At 42.2% G+C, this 23369-nt stretch overlaps 1 protein-coding gene across 6 annotated transcripts in view; it reads right to left on the reverse strand.

The window, feature by feature from the left end:
* Nucleotides 1-23369, reverse strand: part of ARHGAP32 (Rho GTPase activating protein 32) — a 250212-nt gene that overhangs the window by 59387 nt on the left and 167456 nt on the right. For 3 of the 6 annotated variants that reach the window (XM_048512258.1, XM_048512255.1, XM_048512257.1), the window contains exons 10-12: nt 16788-16869; nt 10192-10242; nt 7250-7324 (exon numbers count right to left, since the gene is read on the reverse strand). In XM_048512258.1, coding sequence (XP_048368215.1) covers nt 7250-7324; nt 10192-10242; nt 16788-16869 — 208 coding nt within the window. Of the gene's footprint in view, nt 1-2097; nt 2405-7249; nt 7325-10191; nt 10243-16787; nt 16870-23369 lie in introns of those variants that run through there. The other 3 variants (XM_048512260.1, XM_048512259.1, XM_048512261.1) reach the window with 2 other exon arrangements.

The raw sequence follows: 23369 nt of genomic DNA on the forward strand, positions 1-23369 counted from the left end.
ACTTTATTTACAGTCAATGACCAAATATATTACAAAACTCCAAAATATCTACAACAAAACAAGAATGCAGATCTCTCTCCCGTATTCCAGCACTATCCATCTATCTTTATACTTTGTAAACACACCACACAGCATAAGAATACTAAACAAAATAAAATATCTAAGGGGGATACCATGTTCAGATCATTTTTTCTTTTTCATAATGAATAGACAGAATTTTGCTACCCATTTAGTAATATTCTCCTTCTTATCTTGTAATAGTTTTTTCACAACAAACTTTATCAGAACAATATGTCATTTTGTATGTAGTAGATGCTGACGAGGCATTTTTTCCTTGCCTCCTCATAAAGGGGACACTTTAATAACATATGCTCTATAGTTTCTACAGACTTCAGAGAGCAAAGAACATAGCTGCTTGCGAAGTAGCGTAGCAGTATCTTTTGATATTTCCCTTCTAAGACAGCAGAAGGTAAATGTGCACTTCTTGCAAGAGTAAAAGCTCTCCTTAGATCTTTGTTATCCATATAAGTTAAATAAGGAGCAGGGGCAGTGATATATTTCTGTGTATAGCATAGAGGAAAATCTGAATATCTTGCCAGATCAGACTGTCTTCTTAAAGTGATACATCTTTGAGATTCTTTGGGTAGAGTTCACTTACTTCAAAATGATCCCAATTTTTGATCATATGGATGTTATATGGAAGGCCACATTTATTAAGGCACTACTCCATCTCTTGAGCCCACCTAGGTTTATAAGGATCTTTTCTAGAAAGGGCCAGAGACCATTTGAATCAGTGTGTAACTTTATCCATTTATATGCCGTTGTTATTATTATCTTATCCTTCAGGCTCATTACTCCTGTTTCAAGCCTAATAAATGTATTTGGGACTCCTGGAGGGAGCTGAAGGATTGCTCTTAAAAATCTGGACTGTAGCCTTTGAGCAGCAAAAGTAAGAACTTGATTCTACTGAAGGATCCCTTCTGGGGACATTGGTACAGTGACCTGAAGACCCTACAGGAATCCCTCAGGTCAATGAAGAGTTCTCTCTATCCAATCTACATCTCTTTGAATAGCACACCATCTAAAATACACAAATTTAGTATTTAATTGCTCATAAGGTATAAACTGCTGATACAACAGGACAAAAGGAAACCCTGCGCTGAGGTTTCCATATCTCTCACCCTCTCCCAGGATAGACACAGTGAAAAATTGAGGGAAGTATAGGAGAAGAAAGCAGCGAGGTTGCTTTTGTGTGGGTTTCTCGTTCCACAGCTTTTCAAACACACTTCATAGACTTGTGTTAAAGCAGTTTCCAGAATCCATCCCCCCTCCAGTGGCTTGCTCTTAGTAACCGTGAGCTCATGTCTACTTTAATAAAGCTCTGGTTTACCATAGGGAGTTAACAAGCACAAACACTGCAAACCCAAGGCCAAAGATTTATGAAAAGGCAAAAACACCGTAATTAACGCAGGGTAAAGAAAACGTGCTTCTAAATAAGATTTTATTGGCTTAACAGGAGAACCCCAGAGCAGGGCGAACGGCCCCAGGGCGCAGATCCAACAAGTTTTACAGCTCATCGAAACAAAACAAAACTAGTTTGTCGAGATACAACAGTTATAGCCTCACACAAAGCTCATTCACCGTTCTTGAGTAACAGGTTTTCTTCTCTCTCTCCCCTTCATGTAGCAACAAGGGCTCCCTGATGGTGATCAGTGTGGGGAACAGGATTGCTGCCCATAAAACAAACCATTCAACTCTGCCTTAATTTCCAAGCACTGGCTGAGCAGATTGTGCTGGTAAGGCATATACCATACACTTTGGAAGGTGTGTATGGGGGTGTCAAAACACATAACTCTTTCCAAGTGTTTTGAGGAAAGGAGGTTGCTTGGGCTCTGAAAAACTGACGCCTGCTCTTCCAAGTGGACTTAGACCTAAGCTCTTCTCACTCCCAAGAGACCTATAATCCTCTCCCCAGACAGAGCTGCTGCTGCTGGCCCAACGATTTCACAATATGACAAGTGTCAAGCACACGGGTTAAGAAGCACTAACCAATCTGCCTTGCTCGAGAGGTCCCAGGGGGCAAAAACGCTTCCTTACCTTTGCCGTCCTCTGTTGCCCACCAGAAATAACAGATCTGTCCCCCACCGCGCGGTCTGGAGCCACTAGGAATCTGCCATGCCCAGAAGCAGCAAACTGCGGAGTTGCCTAATCGGCTCGGCTCAGCATTCCTGCCGCAGTGGATTTGCACCCGGGCAGCCTGAAAGGGCACAGTTTCCTCCCCCACGGCTGAGCCTGCAGGCGGCGCTTCCTCCGCCTCGAAGCCTCCTGCCCAGTCCCTGCCTCGCTCTGCAGGACAGCAAAGACGCCTCCTCCGGCAGATCCAGCCCGGCTCCTCCTCGTGACTCCCCGGCAGCCTCCGTGCGCGCTCTGCCTGCCTGCCCGCCGAGTCCCTCCTCCTCCCCAAAAACTCTCGCCCTGGTGGAAAGAGCGGCGCCCCGCCTCCCGCAGCCAACGCCTCCGCTCAGGTGATCCCGGTCCGGCCAGCCTTTGGCGCGGCTGTCCGGAGAAACCCCACGTGGACGGAGCGGCGCTTCCACCGGGAGGCATTCCTTCCCCGCCTGCGGTCAGCGCGGGCTGAAGCCACAGGAAGGGGGGAAGTCGCCAGGGGGAAGCTCTGGTTCCAAATGCATTCTGCAGCTCTAACGCAAAGCAGGAGCTGAGCTGCACTGGCGAAGGCTTTCAGGGCCGGAATCACTAGGGTGTTGTGGATTAGCCGGGTTGTATGGCCGTGTCCCACCCAGTAGCATTTTCTCCTGACGTTTCGCCTGCATCTGTGGCTGGCATCTTCAGAGGATCCTCTGAAGATGCCAGCCACAGATGCAGGCAAAGTGTCAAGGAGAAAATGCTACTGGGACACAGCCATACAACCCGGAAAACCCACAACACCCTAGAAGTTGACTTCATTACAAACCCCCTCCCCCCCCAAAAAAATCTGGCGGGTGGGAGGAGGAGGACTCTCGTAAAAGCAAACTGCTGTTGCCTTTCCCAATGCGTGTTCCCCGGCACCTTTAAGTCACCTGCGTGCTTTAACTACATCTCTTAATTAAGCGATTTGGAAAATTGAACTAATAGGATTTCAGTAATGTTAACTAGATTCCCTGTGCCAACTAAATAGGCTTGGCACATGGTTTCAAGCAGACTAAAAAGGGCAACTAGGAGTTTCCCGGAGCCCTGTGAACCCAGCCGTTTTTGGATCTGCCCACTGTTCACATCGCTCGACCCTCGCAGTTCACTTCTGGCTGAAATCCGGCTTCCTCCTGCCTCTCAGGCAGCGCTGACGGAGTTCAGTGCTCAACTGCAGTCACTGAGGCTTGCCAAGATTTCCAGGTGGTCAAAGGAATGGAAAGGACTTTAGTAACCGACATCTGGAGTAACAATAACCTGATCTGTCCTGACTGTACAGTGCAAAAATGTGTATTGAACTAAATAGAGAGATCAAGAAGACATGAGTTTAAATCCCTGCTCAGCTCAGGGTCAAATTACACTAGGAAGGCTGACTGAGAAAACATGAAGCACCCACCCACTCATTCCCTGCTTCCTTTACAGAAAATTGCAGAAAAATGTAATTGGGAAAGCTTAAAGATTTAATGTATTGTCGAATGCGTGTTGCCAACCACCCAAACACTGATTGGTTCCCCACCCGGGGCCATGACAATTGTATGCCCCACTAAAACATTCCCTTCTCACTGGACACAGCCTGTAGCAGACTTCCCTCTGTGATACACCTCTGAAGATGCCAGCCACAGATGCAGGTGAAACGTTAGGAACAAGATCTACCAGACCATGGCCACGCAGCCCGGAAAACCCACCACAACCAGTTAAAGATCTAATTGTCCACAGTTTGAAGGCACACAGAGGCAGCTGGGGACAGTGCAGAAGGGAAGGTTTTAAAAAAACCCTCCTGCTATCCAAACTGCCCCGCAGGCAAAACAGGCTTATGCTAAAAGTGTGGTGTATGTAATGCTGTGGGCCTAGAGGGCGGCGTTCCTGGACTGAAATGTTGTCTCCATCCCCAAGGATGACCTGCCTGTCCTCCACTTCCTCGGGGCATTTGTGCCCCCCACCCCACAATTTGGATTGAGCTGTTAATCTCTATGAATCTGTCTAGTCCCTTTAGAGCCACCTACACCCCTGGCCAATACCACCTTCAGTGGCCCTGAATTTCACAGTTTCATCTGCAAGAAGAGGAGTTTGGATTTGTACCCGCCTTCCTGTCCTGTAAAGAGAGACTCAAGGCAGCTTACAAACTCCTTTCCCTTCCTCTCCCCACAACAGATGCCTTGTGAGGTAGTGGGGCTGAAATAAAGGAGAAATAAAGTAAAAAAAAAAGAATCTAAAATAGTACATCCATTCCCAATGCATACGCATAATAACATGAACAATAAAACAATGGAGCTGCCCACGTGCTGTTCAGTTGCCAATCTATTCTCTCTCTTCTTGACATCTTTCACTCTCAACATTAGCAAATTTGGACAGTTCCTTTCAAGAACAAAAGCAGTAACATCTAATGTTTCAGTACTTTGATGACGTTGATATACTCGATGAGAACTTGTACCACTCACGGTATGCTAGCCTTGGAAGATGCCAATGCATAAGCATATCAATTCAAGACAAAAATGAAAGACTTGAGGATGACCCCTAAATTGCTTTTCCTAGAACGTTCCCCCGAAGCCCTTTAGTTAAGCCATAAAGATATCTTGGTGTCAGAGAATATTAGAAGAGTGATAATATTTAGTGTCACCCCTTTGCAAGTGAAGCTATCATGTGAAATAATCTGCAGTAGGTGCAGGCTTTTATACAAAACTGATAAACATTTTCTGCTGACCAAGGAGGGGAGCTGTTTGGAAGATATACAACCACTGACAAATTAGGATGACTTAGTTGTTTTCTTCTGAACTAAGCAAGTACGTGCCAAACACTTGAGGTTAAAACTATAAATCCTAGCAAAGTGCAAAAGAAACTGAACAGAAGAACTACAGCTGAATTTAAAAAAATTCTTCCCCTTTCATTCTCAGTTCTCTGAGAGGGAGACTTCATTACACAAATGATCAATATGTTTTACAGCTCCTAACGGAAAACACTATCAGATCAAATTAACTGTGGTGCATATCCAATATATAAACACTTTATTTTCACAAAAGCAAACATAAGAACAAATAAGTTCTAATACTCTATGAATCTGGAATTGCCTTCTAGGCAGATATTCACAGTTCTATCAGCTAAGAAACTGGTCTCAGAGGAAAGAAAAATAATTAGTCTGGGCAAACTGATGTTTGTTACACACAACTGGGCAAACTGATGTTTGTTACACACAAAGGTTATGAGGTCAGCACATTATTTGTACAATTAAACATCACTGATTTCATTGGGGGTAGTTTTTACTGGAGTGCAATCAAGTATGGACACATTAAACATATTTTCCTGGTAAGGTACATTTTCAACACACACACACAAAACCTTATGAAGATAACTTGATTTCATATAAACCTACTTAACACTTTAACATTTCCAGTGCTGTGTATTTGTGAAAGGTTTGTCTAAAACACAACATCCCTTCTTGAAAACGTAAATATGTTAGTGACCTACACATATAGGGTGCCAGTAATTCTGCTATCTGAAATGAAAATAAAATGAGCGTGGTGTGTGTATGTGTGCGGGTGATATCTTCACTGTCTGCAATTTGTGGATGGGGCACATGCTGCTTTGGCCCATATAATGCAAGTATTCCAGAACTTGATATCACATAGCTTCAAAGGGCTATGTATATAAATGTGTGTATATAAAGTGCTAGCAGGTCACAGCTGACTTATGGGTTTTTAAGGCAAGAGATGCTCAGAGGTGGTTTGCCATTGCTTGGCTCTGCATAACAACCCTGATATTTCTTGGTGGATTCTCATGCAAGTACTAACCAGAGTTGACCCTGCTTGGCTTCTGAGTGTAGTGAAATGTAATCTTAAAGGGTTGAAACAGGAGAGGAGTAACAAAAAAAATCAGGAAGCTAGAGAGAGAGAGACTGTGGAGCTAGAAGGAGGCTGCAAGGAAAGACTGAGGAGGAACTATTTGGTCTCTTTTGTGTTACTGAACTTCAATAAATAGCTTGTTATATCAACAACTTAAGTCCCCCACATAAATAAGACACTGGAATCTGACAACATCAGACTAGCCTGGGTCATCCAGGTCAAGCCTCAAACAGCACTAGTTCAACCATTTTAGAAAAAGCCAGTCTGTGAGTCACATCTATATTTAGCTCCGCCCATAACCTCCCTCTTAAAGGCACAGATCTCATCACATCCGGTAGCTGCAAAATAAAGGACTGTGTTAAAGCCCTTTAAATTGCAGTTATATCAATATACCTGTGATTGCAAAAATGATTGATAAGCATGGAAAGGAGGGGGCAGCCTCTTACATCCAGCCTTCTGCAGGAAACTGACTAGACTCAAACTGTCCAACATTCATGACTTTTGGTTTTACAAGAGGGTCATATGATGATCAAATCAATGCAAGGCTACATCTCCTGCTACGACTCCTCTGGGTCTTCCTCACATCATTCCCACAGATTTTATAAACAAACTTAAAATTACAAAAAAAAAAGCATTTTCAGTGAATGATTTCAAGTAACTCTTTAGCACAGGCAGATCAGCCAGCGCACATTAGTCACATAGCTGAGTTGTGGTTATTTTTATTCCAACGAATGTTCCTCCTCGCAAACTCTCACTATGTAGTCATGACAACTACAGCACAGCAGTTTCCAGTTATAGCCTTGCAGCTGTGTACATAATATGGTCACTTGAGCTGCTGTTAAACTACAGGGTTTCAACAATATTTCTTCTCTTGTCTTCCCCCCCCAACCCCCCCCCCCCCCCCCCGGCCCCACAAAGCCCCATCTAACCCAGAGTTCCCTGTGGTAGGCAACATATCTGTTTTGGTACAAAAACATATTTTTTATAGCCACAGTCAAAGCCTTGGGGGGAAAAAGCAATAGATATATTCAAGGTTCATATACAAATGGAAATATCCACGTTCGCAAGACATCTACAGTCTATGAACCTGCTCCAGAAAAATCTTGCACATTAGACTATAGTTCTAGCTAACATCAAACCTACATGATTAGTAAGTATTAATGCTAGAACACAAGCTATTAAACTTCAGTTAGTACATTTAGAGACAAGCTGACTACAACATGTTCTACCTGAACTCAGGTGGGATTGGTTCAGAGTCTCTGAAACACATGCTGAACCTGGCTTTATACTATCCATCTCCAAATCTGCATGCCGTTGTGGGGAGGGGGAGAGAATGAGGTGAGAAAAGGACAAAGTTTAATGAAAAATAAAATCAAAATTGATTTACTAGTACAGTATTGGCACAGCAGCATTTCAAACCACTGCTCATCAGAGGTTCCAGGAGACATACATTTACAATTCCAATGCAGACCTGAGGGGGCAACACACTACACAGAATAACTTTCTTAGTCTTGGGTCAAAGTCTACAGCCAGTGTGGTGTAGCAGCTAGAGTGTCAACCTAACAGCCAGGAGACTATGGTTCAAATCCTCACTCAGCCCAGGAACACTGTATCAGACAAACTCACAGAGTTGTGATGGGAACGGAAAGCTATGTGTGTCATCCTGAACTTGGAAGAAGAGTAGGCTAAACATGCGAGCATTTATTTATTTATATTTATGTTTATTTCTTTATTATACCTCTATGCCATCTCTTCAGAGTTCTGCCCAAGCAGCTTACAATTAAAATAATACAACAATATAAAAAGCAAGCCACTGAAAACAAAGTATTAGACATAAACATCATAAAATTACTCATAAAATGGACCTCAAACAAGAAGCAAACCATTTTAAAAAGCTGGTAAGATCGTAAGACATAATTAATAATAATTATGCACCATCGGGTTACAGCTGACTCATGGGTACACCAGGACCATGTGGTTTTCAAGGAAAGAGATTAGCAGAGGTTATTTGCCATTAACTTTCTCTTTATAACTACTTAGTGGCATCTCATTCAAATACTAACCAGGACTGACATTGCTTAGCTTCCAAGCTCTGATGAGATCAAGCTAGTCAGGGCTGTGTGTGTGAGTGTGTGTAAAGTGCTGTCAAGTCACAGTTGACTTATGGCAACCCCATAGGGTTTAAAGCAACAGACGTTGGGAGGTGGTTTCCCATTGGCTGCCTCTGCGCGGATTGAGAGAGTTCTGAGAGAACTGTCCAGGGTCACCAGCAGGCTTCATGTGGAGAGGTGGGGAATTGAACCTGATTCTCCAGATTACAGTCCACTACTCTTAACCACTACACCACACAGACTCTCGGTCAGGATTGTAGACAACTTTAAATATGGGAAAAAAGCTATCAGATCATCAAAGCTGACACTCTCATAGTGTATGCTAGAATTTTCCTTCTTAGAAAACAAAAAGTTCAAAGCCTTTTCTTAAAATTTAGATAGAAGAGAAACACCCAGACAGGTTGTGCTTAAAATTCATCAGTTGCTGTGATAGCCCTTCTCTGTATATGTGAACAAAATAGAGTGATATCAGACTTAAATGTATCTACTGTGCCAACACTTCCCACAGAACATCTGAAAAATTGTATAATAACGGAAATGCACACATCTCAATAAATTATTAAATGCTTACAACATAGAATTATAAATCCAGATAAATACACTTCCAACAGATGTTGCAGAGTTGTCCTATTTTGGCATGCAAATAGATTTGTGCTTGCCAGATGTTCTGTTGGACGCTATGGAAGACACATGTGCTATGCTCATATCCACAGATCAGAGGAATATTTCATCACCAAAATAAACTATTTAAACACACACCTTTAAAACCACTGAACAAAAATATCATATTTAAATTAGCCTCTAAACATTTGTTTCTTAAAACTGTGAGTGCTGATTTTTCGGATTTGACCAAATAGCTAGAGATACAAGACTGTAAACCAAGCTGCTGAATCAAAACAAGGAAGCCATTTTGGTTTAAAGTCACAGATGTCTGCATTTTTTCATGGTCTCTTTGCTTTGCTTTTGCATAATTACAAAGTCCAGGAAAGGCCATGCACTGTGGCTAAACAAGCCACTTCATACTCAAGAGCATGCATGCATCAAGACTAGCTAACAAAGGCGAATGACCAATAGAAGGGGGCAGGGGAGAGACAGGAGGATCAAGTTTAATTCCATATGAATTTTGGCAATATGGATATTTTCTATTTCTGGTCACCCTGCTCAAAATGTTTACAAGCAACTTTTTATGACAAACAATGTCAGAAGAACAGCTCTATTCAACTTCATAGTTCTATAGGAAGCATGGATCAGTTAGTACCAATCTGTCTTTAATGCCTTTCCCATGGTGACTTGCACTTTTCTGTGGCACAGGCTATTGCTTTCTGCTATTATAGCCACTTAATAGTATAAATTGTATTTCTGTGGGGTAAGTCCTACTTATGAAATTAACCAGTACTATTAAAGCTATTTTCCTAGAGTATGTCACAAAAAAACCCCACATTATGTGTATGAAAAATCATGATGAAAATACATTCCCTCTGAATGATGACATTATTTTGTGAAACAGCCATAGGCAACTCCTGCCTCTAATTTTTTATCAAATAAGTACACTGCAATTTGTAAGGCTCCCTGAGCCATGAGAAAAGGGGGAATATAAACATTTTAAAAACATTCTAGGGAAAATGTAAAAAGCATATCAGAAAAAAAATACTGTTTAAGAAGTTTTATATACATTTTAATATGCTGTAGTCGCAACAAAAGTCTTGGCCCTTTGCAGTCCTCAGGAAGACAGCTCTAGCCCCTCAAAACTAATGCCACAATAAATCTGCCTGTCTTTTTAGATTTTTCACATCTAAAAAGATTATGTAGGCTCCATCAGTTCAAAAGCCTATTTGAGAAAAAAGCTTTCTGATTCACCCTAGAGTTGGAACAATAATTAAGATTATCATTCCTCCACTCTCCTCTCTATTTTATTTTTCAAGATGTACTGTGAATTTTTTTTTAAAAGAGTGCAATCAACTCCACTTTGACTCTTGCACATCTCCCCAAATTATTTTCAGATACGGGATCAGTTGAATGCAAAAGATGATGATATAGAAAAGGAATAAATGAAAACGTACAAGGGGGGAAGAAGCTCCAGGACGCTGGACGGGCTCCATGAGCAGGGGAGACTGAGGAAGTACAATCCAAAAGAAAAAAAATATTAAAATAAGCAGCCATCTTGAAAACATTTTCATTATACACACAGGAAACATTCAAAAATAGACATTTCTTTGCAATCCACTCCAGGGCTAAGACAATGAATATGGATCTAAATTCTGCATTTGTTGGGCATCGTTATAGTTTTGCTCAAGTCTCCCAAAGTCTTCTGAAGTCAGTGGAGTTTATTCAGCATAACACTGGGAGGAGGGGCTGTGCCAGCAAATGGCACACTCTTCCAAAGCACTTAAACAGTTAAGTTATGTGATGACTCAGACCTAGAAGGGACCAATATGTTAAGTGCAACAAAAGAGAAACAATGCAAAACATTCTTAAAAGATCCCAGCATTGACAAACAAGTTCACACGTTTGCCCATTTGGAGCTTTTCCTTACTGAATTCAATGTAATGGAACTGAAGCCAACACAGCTGCTTGTATTTATTTCTGTTTGTGCACTTCTGTCCTGCTTGAGACGCCAAAAAAATAAAGATTGCCACTGAACGTGCTGCCACGTTGCATAAGAGCCTATGAATTAAGTACGCTGAATGTAATTTGGGGAATACAAACTTGTATCCCAGAGAAAGTGGGCAGAGGAGGCAGTGGATGGACACCGCTGTGAACTCTCAGATTACACAAATTATCCATCCATGCTTCATTCTGCTTCTGCATGGATTACAGATATGATCATCCTCTGATTCATGATTTTCACCAAGCCAACTGATACAGAGTAGGAAACAACTGCTATTGAATGTTTCTGATTTGGAAACAGGGGAGAAATCTTTTATGGTAGCCCCCTTTCCACCTTGCTGGGAGATTCCAAAAGCTGGTGCTTACATTCCTGTGTTTTTGAATATCAGATGAAGATGCTGGAAAGGTCTGCTTGAGATTCCAGAGAAAAGAAGTATTATGGCAACAATCATCTCTAATTCTCTATTTCAGTGGTTCTCAACCTGTGGGTCGGGACCCCTTTGGGGGTCAAACGACTCTTTCACAGGGGTCGCCTAAGACTCTCTGCATCAGTGTTCTCCATCTGTAAAATGGATAAATATTAGGGTTGGGGGTCACCACAACATGAGGAACTGTATTACAGGGTCGCGGCATTAGGAAGGTTGAGAACCACTGCTCTACTTTATCTGAACCAGGGCAGGAAGCATAGTCTCTGAATTACTGCAGAAAGGCAGCAATGGGCTGAAAGAGGAGCTCAGGGCAACATGAATCCACTTTCTCCTGCCAAGCACCCTACAAAGTAGGTAGGGTTGAAAGAGGGGCTATTCAATGAGAGTGGTCACTTGAACCTGGGTGTTCCTGGTCCTAGTCTGGCACACCACACTGCCTTTCCACCCCACATACACTTTCCCCTCAAAGAAATGTCTATATTGGGAGACCCATATATTGGGAAGATGGATGCAACTGTAACACTGCCCCCCCCACCCCCACGATGGGAGCTATGTTACCCCACTGGAACAGATTTGTGGCAAAAGGAGTTTCCCAGGCCTTCCCTATAACTCTTTCTGTAAAACAACAAGATTGCTACTATTATACACATATTGAAAACTCCTCAGTTATCTTACCATAATACACTTGTGACTGCTCTTGAAGACAGTGCAGAAAATGCTAACTGTTCAGAAAGCAGCAGTATGCCTTTTTTCTTGGCATACACCAAAGGAACCCACCTTTATCAGTACAACAAAAGCTTCGTTGGTTGTCTATTAATTTTCAGACTAAATCTGAAGTGCCAGTTTTAATATCTGAAGTTCAACAAAGCCTGGGTTCAAGACCGTGGACAGAATAACTTCCTCCTGAATGTTAAGAATATGGAATGAGGTCACTGTGCAGATGCCACTTGACTTTCACCAATAGTAGTGGCTCTTGGACTTTGGCCAATAATAGTGGACACTTGCTAAAAGGGGTAAGTCAGATCTATGAAACTCATTTTTTTTAAGAGTAGGCCATAACATTTTGACAGCTTATGGCAAGCTGAATAAAATATAGTCTCTTAGCTGATTGTGAGTTAAATGTTTATGCCTTTTAAGTTTTTATACGGAATCTATCAGTAAAGCCAAGTGTATGAACAAATAGAATGAGCTCTAGAGAATTGCTGGTGGGTTAATGGCGCCCACTTAGAGGGCCAACACTTCCTGCCTTTCCTTTTCCCTTGGCCCCGCATCACCAACTCCCTCCTCCTCCTCCTCCTCTTCCCAGATGCCTGCATTGGCATGCAAGGGTTAAAGGCGCCCACCGAGGGGGGCAACCCCTCCTGTCTTTCCTCTCCCCTCGCCCCCACAGCCACCTGCTCCCTCTTTCTTCTCATCCTCTTCTCAGATGCCTGCATTGCCAAGCAACAGTTAACGCCACAGTGGTGGCCTCCAGCAGTCACGATTCTCCCATGCGGAGTGGTCGACACTTTGGCCTGCTCAGGCAGCTGCAGATGGCACAGTGACTAATTATTCAGCGGTGGGGGAGAAGGGTGAGTAACTGCCACATTCCAATGTTTTATTTGCATTGTTTTTTACCCATTCTGTGTAAGCCTTGCCCCCAAGTCAGGGGTGTGTGGTGATTGACAGGAAGTCAGCCATGCATGGAGAGTGGCTGGAAGTGAGTTGTTGCCACCACGGCTAGCCTTTTATCTAATAAGATACAACTGCTTTGCAAACAGTAAGAAAAAATATGCTACAATTAAAAAATAAAAATAAAACCCACCAGACCCTTCCCACAATAAACCAGAAATAATTTTCTTCTGAACAAAACCATTTTAGACCACATTTAGCCACTATGACCATGTTTCATTTAATTCTTGTCAGTATTATATAACTTCCCTAACCTCTCAGGCAATTTCACAGTGCTACTGATAACAGATGAGTAAAAAACCCAAAGCGTGTACAGTCTTTCAAAGATGCTGTCAAAAATATTACTGAGATTCATGTAGTACCAAAATCATACATTGGGAAAGGGCATAAGGTGCCTCTGATTTTAATATATTGAACTAGTAGCTAAAAGTACAACAGCCCTCTTCAAGGTGGACCACCATATTTGTTCATGTCAAGTACATGTTCAGTTTCTTACATAATGACTCCCCATATCCTCCCCTCTCCACAGTAAGAGGTAACATCAGAAAGATAACTGGAGGTTTTCAAGTTATTCTCACTAACCCCCATTTCTCCTCAGAAGGTGACTTGTATCAAAATATCTGCTTATTGACCATTAACTGTTGCTTGGATCACTGACGCTTAAAACTACTGCATGTGTCTGCTCCCTGCAGCTGGCCTATCATGTGCAGCTAGTTGCATATTTTGATACAGCACACAGAATTCAGTGTTTTGCACACTACTGTAAACCTAGACTTTGGGGTATTTTCAGCAGTGTGCCCTAGACAGAGATGTATGTAACTAGCTAGTCACAGACAGTGTAGTAAAATGTGTGACCACTTGAAGTGGCTGAAAAGGCCCATTGTCCTGTAAACCTATTCCAGTATAAGCTTGGGTAAATTAATTTCTAACAATTCAATTCATCAAGAAATTTCCATAAAGATATTAAAAATGACAAGTTTCTTCTACGGTACCTATCTAGGATTAACGTATCTAGTGTGCCACATACTTTGAAGACAAATTTAATTTTCTTCAAGTGCAGCATTACCATAAAAGTGAACATATATTTTCATAATATATAGAAAGGACAGTTTAGGGATAGTGGTAGTAACATTTTACCACAACAAGCATACAAAACTGAGTGAGAGATTCTCTTTTTTTAGACTAGTAACTTCAAAGTGTACCCTGTTAACATGCTATTTCTGGAATCTCCTGACTATAAACAAAGAAATCATCAGGCAACATTTGACTAACCATATGGATGGAATTGCTCCCCAAATAGCTGATATATCTGTAGAATGAGCTATATCAGTTATTCAGCTGCAGCTGAATATAGGATATGCTGTTTGGAACTGCATCATCTGTGGGGTGGATGTTCAAAAGATGATTGAATAGAACAGGCATACAAAAAAAAAAGATGGTACTCCATTCAGTTGTAAGCGGTTGGCCCCTGTGTAGATGATGAAAGGAATACAACAGAGCCCAACCACTGATAAGGTAAGGGTGTCTTCATACTCAAAGGGCTCTTCAGCTATTCAAACAAAAGCTGACTTTACAATTTAACCAAAAGAGTGGAAAATTAATCTGAACAAAAAAAGAAAACACTAAAAAACCCACCCCAATGAGAACAGAAACCCCTACCTAATTGGGAACACCATGGTAACAGCTCCCCACACATGGTGGAACCCCTCCATCCCTCCTCAAGCCATAGAACCTTCTACACATTAGGCAGATGAGTGAGCCAGCTACCCAAGAGCCTTCTGGCAGACAAGGTTGGGGAGAGGGAGAAGACTCTGCTGCACTGTACAGGCATACTGAAACGAAAATAACTTTAGTGTATTAAGAATACTGTAGAAGTCTTTCAATGGGCCTGAAGCAACTGGATGTGGTGGATTTTCCAGGCTGTGTAGCTATGGTTTGGTGGTTTCAGCTTCTAATGTAGACAAATGCATCTCAAAGATGGACAAAACAAAAAACTACACCAAACACTCCACGCTGTGCCGCAGGGAAAAACACACCTTATAGTGACATGCATCTATGGCTAACATGCCTCTGAAGGTAACAGCCATAGATTTGGGCAAAACATTAGGAGCTAAAACTACCAAACCATGGTCACACAGCCTTTTCTGTGCTTCCACACACAAAACATATGTGGTGCACACATGCAAGTCTAGACTTCTGCTTAATAATGAGGAAACTAACTATTTCAGAACGGAATAATAAATTACAAAGTTCCATGACTCACAGGGCTAACCATCAGCCACTGACTCAACATCTCCAGTCCTGAAAGCACCTAGCTTTTACTTGAAGTCACATCCAAATATGGAAGGAACATGTCCCTGGCTGTGCTACATGCTGCCATTGAAAATTAAAAGGGCAGTGCAACAGTACCAAAGAGATACAGCACTGAGAACATACACTTTGGCACTGAATGGGATTTTTTGCATATCTTTAGAAGGAACCAAAATCTCAGACATTTTCAAGCAACTCATAATAACTGCCAGAATTGGCATTAATGTTTCATAATAAATATCTATGTACCCAGTAGTGTGATTAAGTGAACCAGCTTTTATGTAGGATTGGAACTGAGTTACCACCATTTTTTTTCTTTTTGGAAATAACATGTGATATACATTCAAAGCACATCTATTTTCTCCTCTTTAAATTTTGGGAAATTGTAAGTGCATAACATTACTCAGCTACAGACAGTGTTCCAGAAGACATGTCACATATAACTGCAACTCTTCTGTGTGAGAGTCTGGAAAATGGAGGGAAGCAGGCAAAAATACCACCTACTTTTAGATAAACAGAAAGAAATACTTCCTCTCTTGGTGGACCCACATGTATTGAAGAACTAATTGCTCTGTGTACAGCTATTCATGACCTCTGTTTATTTTGAGCTCTTTAGGAACATTACCCTGAACACGTAATTTACAGCTGCTGTTAGGTGTCCTCAGTCCTCGAAATTGTCCTGGATAATAAATTAAAATAAACTACTCTGGAACTTCCTTAACTTTCAAAATCAGTTATGTACATGAACAAATTGTTAAAACAGTTGAGATATGACTGAATATAGAATTTGGATGCCAAATAGGAGAGTTGAACGACACCAGGTTGCACACTTTGCACAATGTACTGGCTTGCTAATATGATCCCACAGTTATCACAATTATATAGGGTTGTAGGTGTACATTGGGTTGTCAACCTCCAGATGGGGCCTGGAGCTCTCCCATCATTACAGCTGATCTCCAAGATTACAGAAATAAGTGTTTAAAACTATGAAGAAGTTTTGCCAGCCGTTTATTTTAATTCAATGTGGTTTCCAGAAAAGCAATATGGGAAAGAAAAAAAATCCTGCTGTTCTTCTAACATTACACTGAAGAGCAGACTAATTCCAATCACTTTTTTAAAAAGATTCCATATATAATATTGTGGCAAAACTCTAACTTTCAGATAGGGATGGAAGTATTCAGGTATGAAATTCAATCCTAAGCATCATTAGAAAGTAGATTGAAAAGGAAAAGAAAAGAAAAAACTATTGAAACTTGATCACTTTTTATATCTTCCCACACCAAGAAACTTAGGAAGGAAGGAAGGAAGGAAGGAAGGAAGGAAGGAAGGAAGGAAGGAAGGAAGGAAGGAAGGAAGGAAGGAAGGAAGGAAGGAAGGAAGGAAGGAAGGAAGGAAGGAAGGAAGGAAGGAAGGGAGGGAGGGAGGGAGGGAGGGAGGGAGGGAGGGAGGATTTTAATAACATTAACTGTGCACTGAAATGCATTTGTATAGTTGCACAGAAATTACTTTATATGGGTAGCTGATGTATAGATCAAAAAACCTCAATAACTGGCTGAAAAAGGGGAAGAGTGCAGCAAGAAGGATCTGAGCCAGCATTCTGTCAGACTATACATATTTGTTTAAAATGGACACATACATACCTGGCTTTGGCACAGAATTGGTCACGGACTGAGGAACTTTGTCATTTATAAGTTCAACGCATTCGCTAGGAAAGAATCCAACCTGTAAAAAGACAAACAATAGTAGTTTAAGGTCTATGGCATATTTATGACTGTATTTGATTAGAACAGCAAGCACAGCAATGTTCTGGCTGTTTTTGCAGTAAAGAGAATTTTTGTACACCAACTCAACCTTTAAATGGTTGGAGGTTTAAGATTTCACATTCTTCTCTTGGCCAGATGAAGTTACCACTGTCCACTGTGCTTTAAAGGTACGGCCTGATTTGATAGGATTTTAATTCATACAATTAAGGGAGTCTGGATTAATAGAGAAAAAACAGATTAATCCAAATTATTGATGCCATGAGGGATGTATGCAATGGCTTCTTCCAGAACACGTTTCCCACCCACCCCAGTTGAAAAAAAGCCAGTTTATTAAATGCGATTTTCCTGAAACAAATTATCCTAATTTACAGTAATTTACAGCTCAATCCTAAATAGAGTAACACATTGACTTTAATGAATTTAGAAGAGAACAATTCTGTTCAGGACTCCACTGTTAATCTCAGTATCAAAATGCTGACAAATATGTCTTTCTTAGTTTACTATTATATTTATTTAAAACATTTCTATGCATGGATTTTATACGATGTTTTAACATCTTGAGGTTTTCATATCGAACTGTTTTAACATGCTGATGTTCACCACCTTTGGGAGCTATTTGGGTGGAAAGGCAGAATAAGTATTTTGAATAAATACATCTCACAAAACAATATGAGTGTAGACACCTTTCTGACCTCGTGAGGCTGACCATTCAACTACATCGCAGTCACGCCAGGACAGACCACCATGCTGGGTTTCCAACTACTTTAGGAATCCATCTTCAGAGCCAGTGTGGTGCAGTGATTAGGAGCAGTGGGTTCTAATCTGGAGAACTGGGCTTGATTCCCTATTCCTCCACATTCCTCCACTTGATTCCCTATCAGCAGTGGCGTAGGAGGTTAAGAGCTCGTGTATCTAATCTGGAGGAACTGGGTTTGATTCCCAGCTCTGCCACCTGAGCTGTGAAGGCTTATCTGGGGAATTCAGATTAGCCTGTACACTCCCACACAAGCCAGCTGGGTGACCTTGGGCTAGTCACAGCTTTTCCAAGCTCTCTCAGCCCCACCTACCTCACAGGGTGTTTGTTGTGAGGGGGGAAGGGCAAGGAGATTGTAAACTAAGGTGACCAGATTGTCACCTTTTAAAACCGGGACAGGGGGTGGGTGCGCGCACGCTTGCGCATGCACGGCTGCAGGAGCGCACTGCCTTCTGGGGCGCTACCCTGTTTCCCACCCTGTGACAGGGCGGGAAACCGGGAGAGCCCCAGAAGGCAAAATCAGGACAGGTACAAAACCCCGCGGGACACGGGATAGATTGGTGTAAGGCGGGACTGTCCCGCCAAAAGCAGGACATCTGGTCACCTTATTGTAAGCCCCTTTGAGTCTCCTGCAGGAGAGAAAGGGGGGATATAAATCCAAACTCTCCTCCTCCTCCTCCTCCTCCTCCTCCTCTTCTTCTTCTATTCCTCCACATGACTCTAATTTGGTGATTGGGCTAGTTTCCTCACTCCTTCTTGGGCTAGTCCCAGTTCTCTCAGAACTCTCTCAGCCCCACCTACCTCACAAGGTGCTTGTTGTGGGGAGAGAAAGGGAAGCAATTTGTGAGCTGCTTTGAGACTCCTTGTGGTTGAGAAAAGCGGGGTATAAATCCAAACTCTTCTTCTGCTTCTTGGTTGAGGGGAGAAGCGGGTAACTGGCTTCTTTGGTGGTATGAGGGAAAGCTGTTCAAGAAACAGGTCCCCAGCTAGTTTGTGTAACAGGCTGCATGATGTTTTTAGAATTAAGCCTTGTTACAGAATCAATGAGCCAACACAATGACCATTTTACAATTTTAAAAGTGAGGCACTGGAAATAATCTGCAAGCATTTCATGTAACTCCATCTTTGAAGATAAAGGATGAAGGCCAGGGTACATTATGAAGCTCCAAGGGCCCAACAGCACTTCTTCAAACCCTATTTTTCTTCTCTTGCAAGACCCTTCTCTGATTAGAATAAAGAAGATCACACAGATTTATGGATGAAAGCTTTCCTTTCAATTTCATTCCGACAAAGAGACCTTGCTCCTAATTCCCTAAGAAATGGCAGAACATGTAGCACTTCCCTCTTTTATGTGATGTCAAGTGTTCTATTTCATTTAAAAGTTGTCCTCTTCAGAGCAAGAATAATGATATATCTACACTTGTCAAAAGTACAAAAGTACTAATTATTGCCAAAGAATGTTAATCCTAGTGAGGATGTAACAAATTCAAGGCCAGGAGGAGGGAGAGCCTAGAAATGTTTGGGAAGGGGCATAATAAAACCCCATCTGGTCTCTACAAAGCAAAGGAACCTATATATAGGGTACCAGAGACTAACTTTCTGAAGTGGTATTTTAGTACCTCCAGGAGTTTGGAATTTATTGGCAGAAGTGGCCAGAAAGAATTAAAACCACTTCCGAACTGTAAAGCTATTAATTGCTCCTTCACATCTATCCAAAAAAGAAGGATGTTATTTGAGATAGGAAATTTAAAAAAAACATTTCTTCAGGAGCAGCACAATTTAATCTTGGCTTTGCACTCAAGGTTCCCTCCATCCGCTACTCTCTCTTTCTCTCTCTCACAGACACACACACACTGCACTCAAAATAGACTAACAACATTAGCTCAAAAGCACCTTTGATGAACCATATCCCTTCACTCAGTTTGACTAATGAAATATGTGCCTATGAGATACATTTTGGTATAAGTAACCTACAGCCAGAAAAACCAGGCATTATTTCTTAATGCTTATTAAGGCTGGATCTGTCAGAGCAGGGCAGAAACATTTCTAAATATGTTCTGTTAGCTCCTTATCAAGTTCGTATCTTTTTAAAAACAAATTTGGGCAATATATTTTTGGTTGCATGAATGCCTGGGAAATGGGAAATAATCAAAATGTGCCTGATCATACTAGACATCCACATTTTGCTGGAAAACTCGCACTACCTAGTCGGATACAATGACTTCTTCAGAATGTTGCAAAAAATACTGAATACAGTTTTCTGAAAGGTTGTTTCAAAATAGTCTTAGGTTCAGCTTTCTTATTGCTGGAACCAGTAACATTACTGTTAATAAATGGTATCAACAAAATAGAATAGAATGATACCACTGGCAATTTCCTCTTCTTGTTTAAGAAAACACTTGCAAATTATTTTCCAGATGGCAATTAGGTGGGCACTAAAAGCGTTATTATCAACAGAATTACGCATCCCAGATGTAAAAATTCTAGCTTAGTTCAGAATTGTGTCCCTTCTTCCAAGCCACAAAAAGAGAAGTATATTAATTTATAGACTGAAAAGCAATAAGGCTTTCAGGGGAACAGGAAATACATGGAATACATGTTTTTCATTCTATTATCTGAAAACAAATTTTTCCTCAGTGGAGTTAGGTAGCCAATCGTCTCAGTGGTGTTGGGCTGAAAAGTCCTCCCCAAACTTCCCTCCGTTGTTAGAATGCATTTAAAAGAGCAAACATAAAGTTGATTTTTGTACCCTGCCATTTTCCTCCCTCCCTCCCTCTTAAATAGGCTGACCAGCCGTCCCGCTTTTGGAGGGACTGTCACGCCTTTGGACAATTTGTCCCGCGTCCCTCGGGTTCTACAAATTGTCCCAATTTTTGGGAGACTGCTGCACTGCTCCTTTGGGCGCTTAAGGCAGGCGCGGCAGCCTCCTCGTGCGCTCGCCACAGGGATAAGCGCGATGGCCTTCTGGGCTTTGCCTGCCGTCATTTGTCACAGGGCGGCAAATCGGCAAGCCCCAGAAGCCTGCGTGCGCTTTCAAGGCGGGCTGCGCCGAATCAAGCACGCCGCCGCCTTCCCCGTCTCATTATTGGCTACAAAGGTGACCATCTGGTCACCTTACTCTTAAATAACATTTAAAAACCCCAATAGCAGAATAGACAATGCAAAATTTGTAAAAGGGATATGGGATGGGAGTGTGTGTGCAAAGAATGTGTGTGAGCGCTTTTACTTAAAACAGTAAGGCTCATTCCGCACACGCAGAATAATGCAGTTTCAAGCTGCTTTCAGGGCTCTTTGAAGCTGTGCGGAATGGCAAAAACAGTTGTGAAAGCAGCTTGAAAGTGCATTATTTTGCGTGTGCGGAATGAGCCTAAGGGAACCCAGATTCTTACTCTCAAGGCTAGCAACCGAATCATTAAAAATAAGGAATTTGCATGCACATGAAAGCTTACACCAAGGAAAAAAAACTTTGTTGGTCTTAAAGAAGCACTCAAACTTTTTAATATTATTTATGATGGACAACCTTAGATTTATGTCTGTCTGCAATAAATTTCACGTATCCAGTGCAATTTCCATTCCATCTTAATGTTGGTTTCTATCTTGCTCAGGATTGCTGTTGTCCAAGTAGTTTCTATTTTAAGGTCTTCCCTCTTTCATAACTCTTCTAATTTCCCTTTCTGATGGTCCTTAGGGCTGCTTGTCAGCACTGATAATTTCTGCTGTTCTGCTTCTGAAGGCCTTAATCTCTGTCACTGAATACATCATAGACTCCCCCCAAAGCGTTAAGCCTAACCTATACTCACACAGTATACACTGTAATTATTTCCTTTCTATAAAAGAGAAAGTGCTAGAACACTGTAATTTTTGGAACGCTTATTTAAAATTAATGTAATGTATATAAAACAGAGAAATAGAAATGGAACCAGAACAACACCAGGGTTAGCTCTGGCCAGCTTCAAGCAGAGTTATATTGTTGGAGTTAGGAATGAGATTGCTGCCTCCAACCTAGTTTTCATTTTCAGCTTCTTTTCCAAGGTCAGATTTTCTCCATTTGGAGGCACTGAGTTAGCCTGATGAGGAATAACCAGACCCAGAAAAAGATTAACTGGCCTCCACCTGCTGGATGGTCCTGCTTTGAAGAGGAAAATAAATCTCTCTGCAGCTAAGCTATTAAGCTAGCAATGAACTGAAAGACAACAACCTCGAGCAGAAACAAAAGGAAGACAGGACATCATACAGATGAGATAATTCTCCCATTCTGACACAGCCACAGCAACAGGAAAGGGCTGTAGTTATATAATGCATCATTACAGATGCCAAAATCTCTAGCAAGGAGGCTCTTACACATTTAATAACTGCACCCAGCATTCTTCCACAATCTTATCAATAAGGCAGTAACAGGAAGTGTGTATGTTTATAAATTACTTTTTTTTTTACACAACTATTAAAATTAAGGGAGCCCTGCCCTGAAGGAAGCTTAGCAACCCTGATTCCCAGATCCAAATCTTCTGACTGCTTTATTCGATTCAATCTAAACAACAGCATGAACTCCCAGAACACAAGAATTATGCCAGCCCTCTGCTGCACACTCTGTAAGGGTCACTGACATGTCATTTTAGGTTCTCTTAGAAATGTGGAGACGTTTGCCTTCCTCAGTGCCAGGGAAAAAGGCGAGCTTCGTGGCCACTACTTGCGTGTGCAGCCTTTGAAGGACTAAAATGGCACTAAACACATCTTTACAGATCTTTGGTTTCTTAGCAGTCAAGATTTAAAAAGAAGTTTTCAAGCCCTTAAATCTTCCTAGAATCATGGAAGCAATTCATTACGAATGTACCAGAGAGAGATCTATTAGTATCTGGCCCTTTCCGCATGGGGCCAAAAACAGCAGCCCAGGGACGGAAAAACACCGGTCCCTGGGCAGCTGTTCGCACCGTCCTGTGCGGCCCCGAGCAGTGTGAAGGCCCCGCGTTCCACCTCCCTTCCCAAGGGAGGTTTTTTTAAAGCAGCGCCTTCCCACTCGGCATCGCAGCTAATGTGCCGCTCTCAATACTTCATCTCAGTCTTCCATAGCTTTTGCCAGCCGCTGGCTGGAGGGGCTGCTGGAGACTCGGCCCACGCTTGCCCCTCTCCAACCCCTGGAGGTCGAAGGGCAGCATGGGTGGGTCCCTGCAGCTCTCCAGACCGACGCTGGAGGACGAGGTGAGTGGGGGGGGGAAGCAGAAGAGGCGGATCCATGCAAAGCCGCCTCTTCTGTGCTGGCCTCTGCAGGGGCTGCTCGCACGCTCCTGTGTGAACGGCCCCCTCCCCTCCACCGGCATATTTTCTGCCAGTGGAGCAGCGCCCTTTCCACTGTGCGGAAAGGGCCTCTGTTACAATTCTGAAGTAACTTCAGGTGGAAGTCATGCTGGTTTGCAGCAGAAGAACTAGGTCCAAGTGCAGTAGCATCTTAAGAGAGAGCCAGCGTGGTGAAGTGGTTAAGAGCAAGTGGATTCTAATTTGGAGAACTGGGTTTGATTCCCCACTCCTCCACGGGAGGGGCAGAGGCTTATCTGGTGAACCAGATGTGTTCCGCACTCCTACATTCCTGCTGGGTGACCTTGGCATAGTCACAGTTCTTTGGAACTCTCTCAGCCCCACCTACCTCACAAGGCATCTGTTGTGGGGAGGGGAAGGGAAAGGAGCTTATAAACCACCTTGAGAAAGGTGGG

This window comes from Sphaerodactylus townsendi, linkage group LG12 (genome assembly GCF_021028975.2).
Source record: "Sphaerodactylus townsendi isolate TG3544 linkage group LG12, MPM_Stown_v2.3, whole genome shotgun sequence".
NCBI lineage: Eukaryota > Metazoa > Chordata > Lepidosauria > Squamata > Sphaerodactylidae > Sphaerodactylus > Sphaerodactylus townsendi.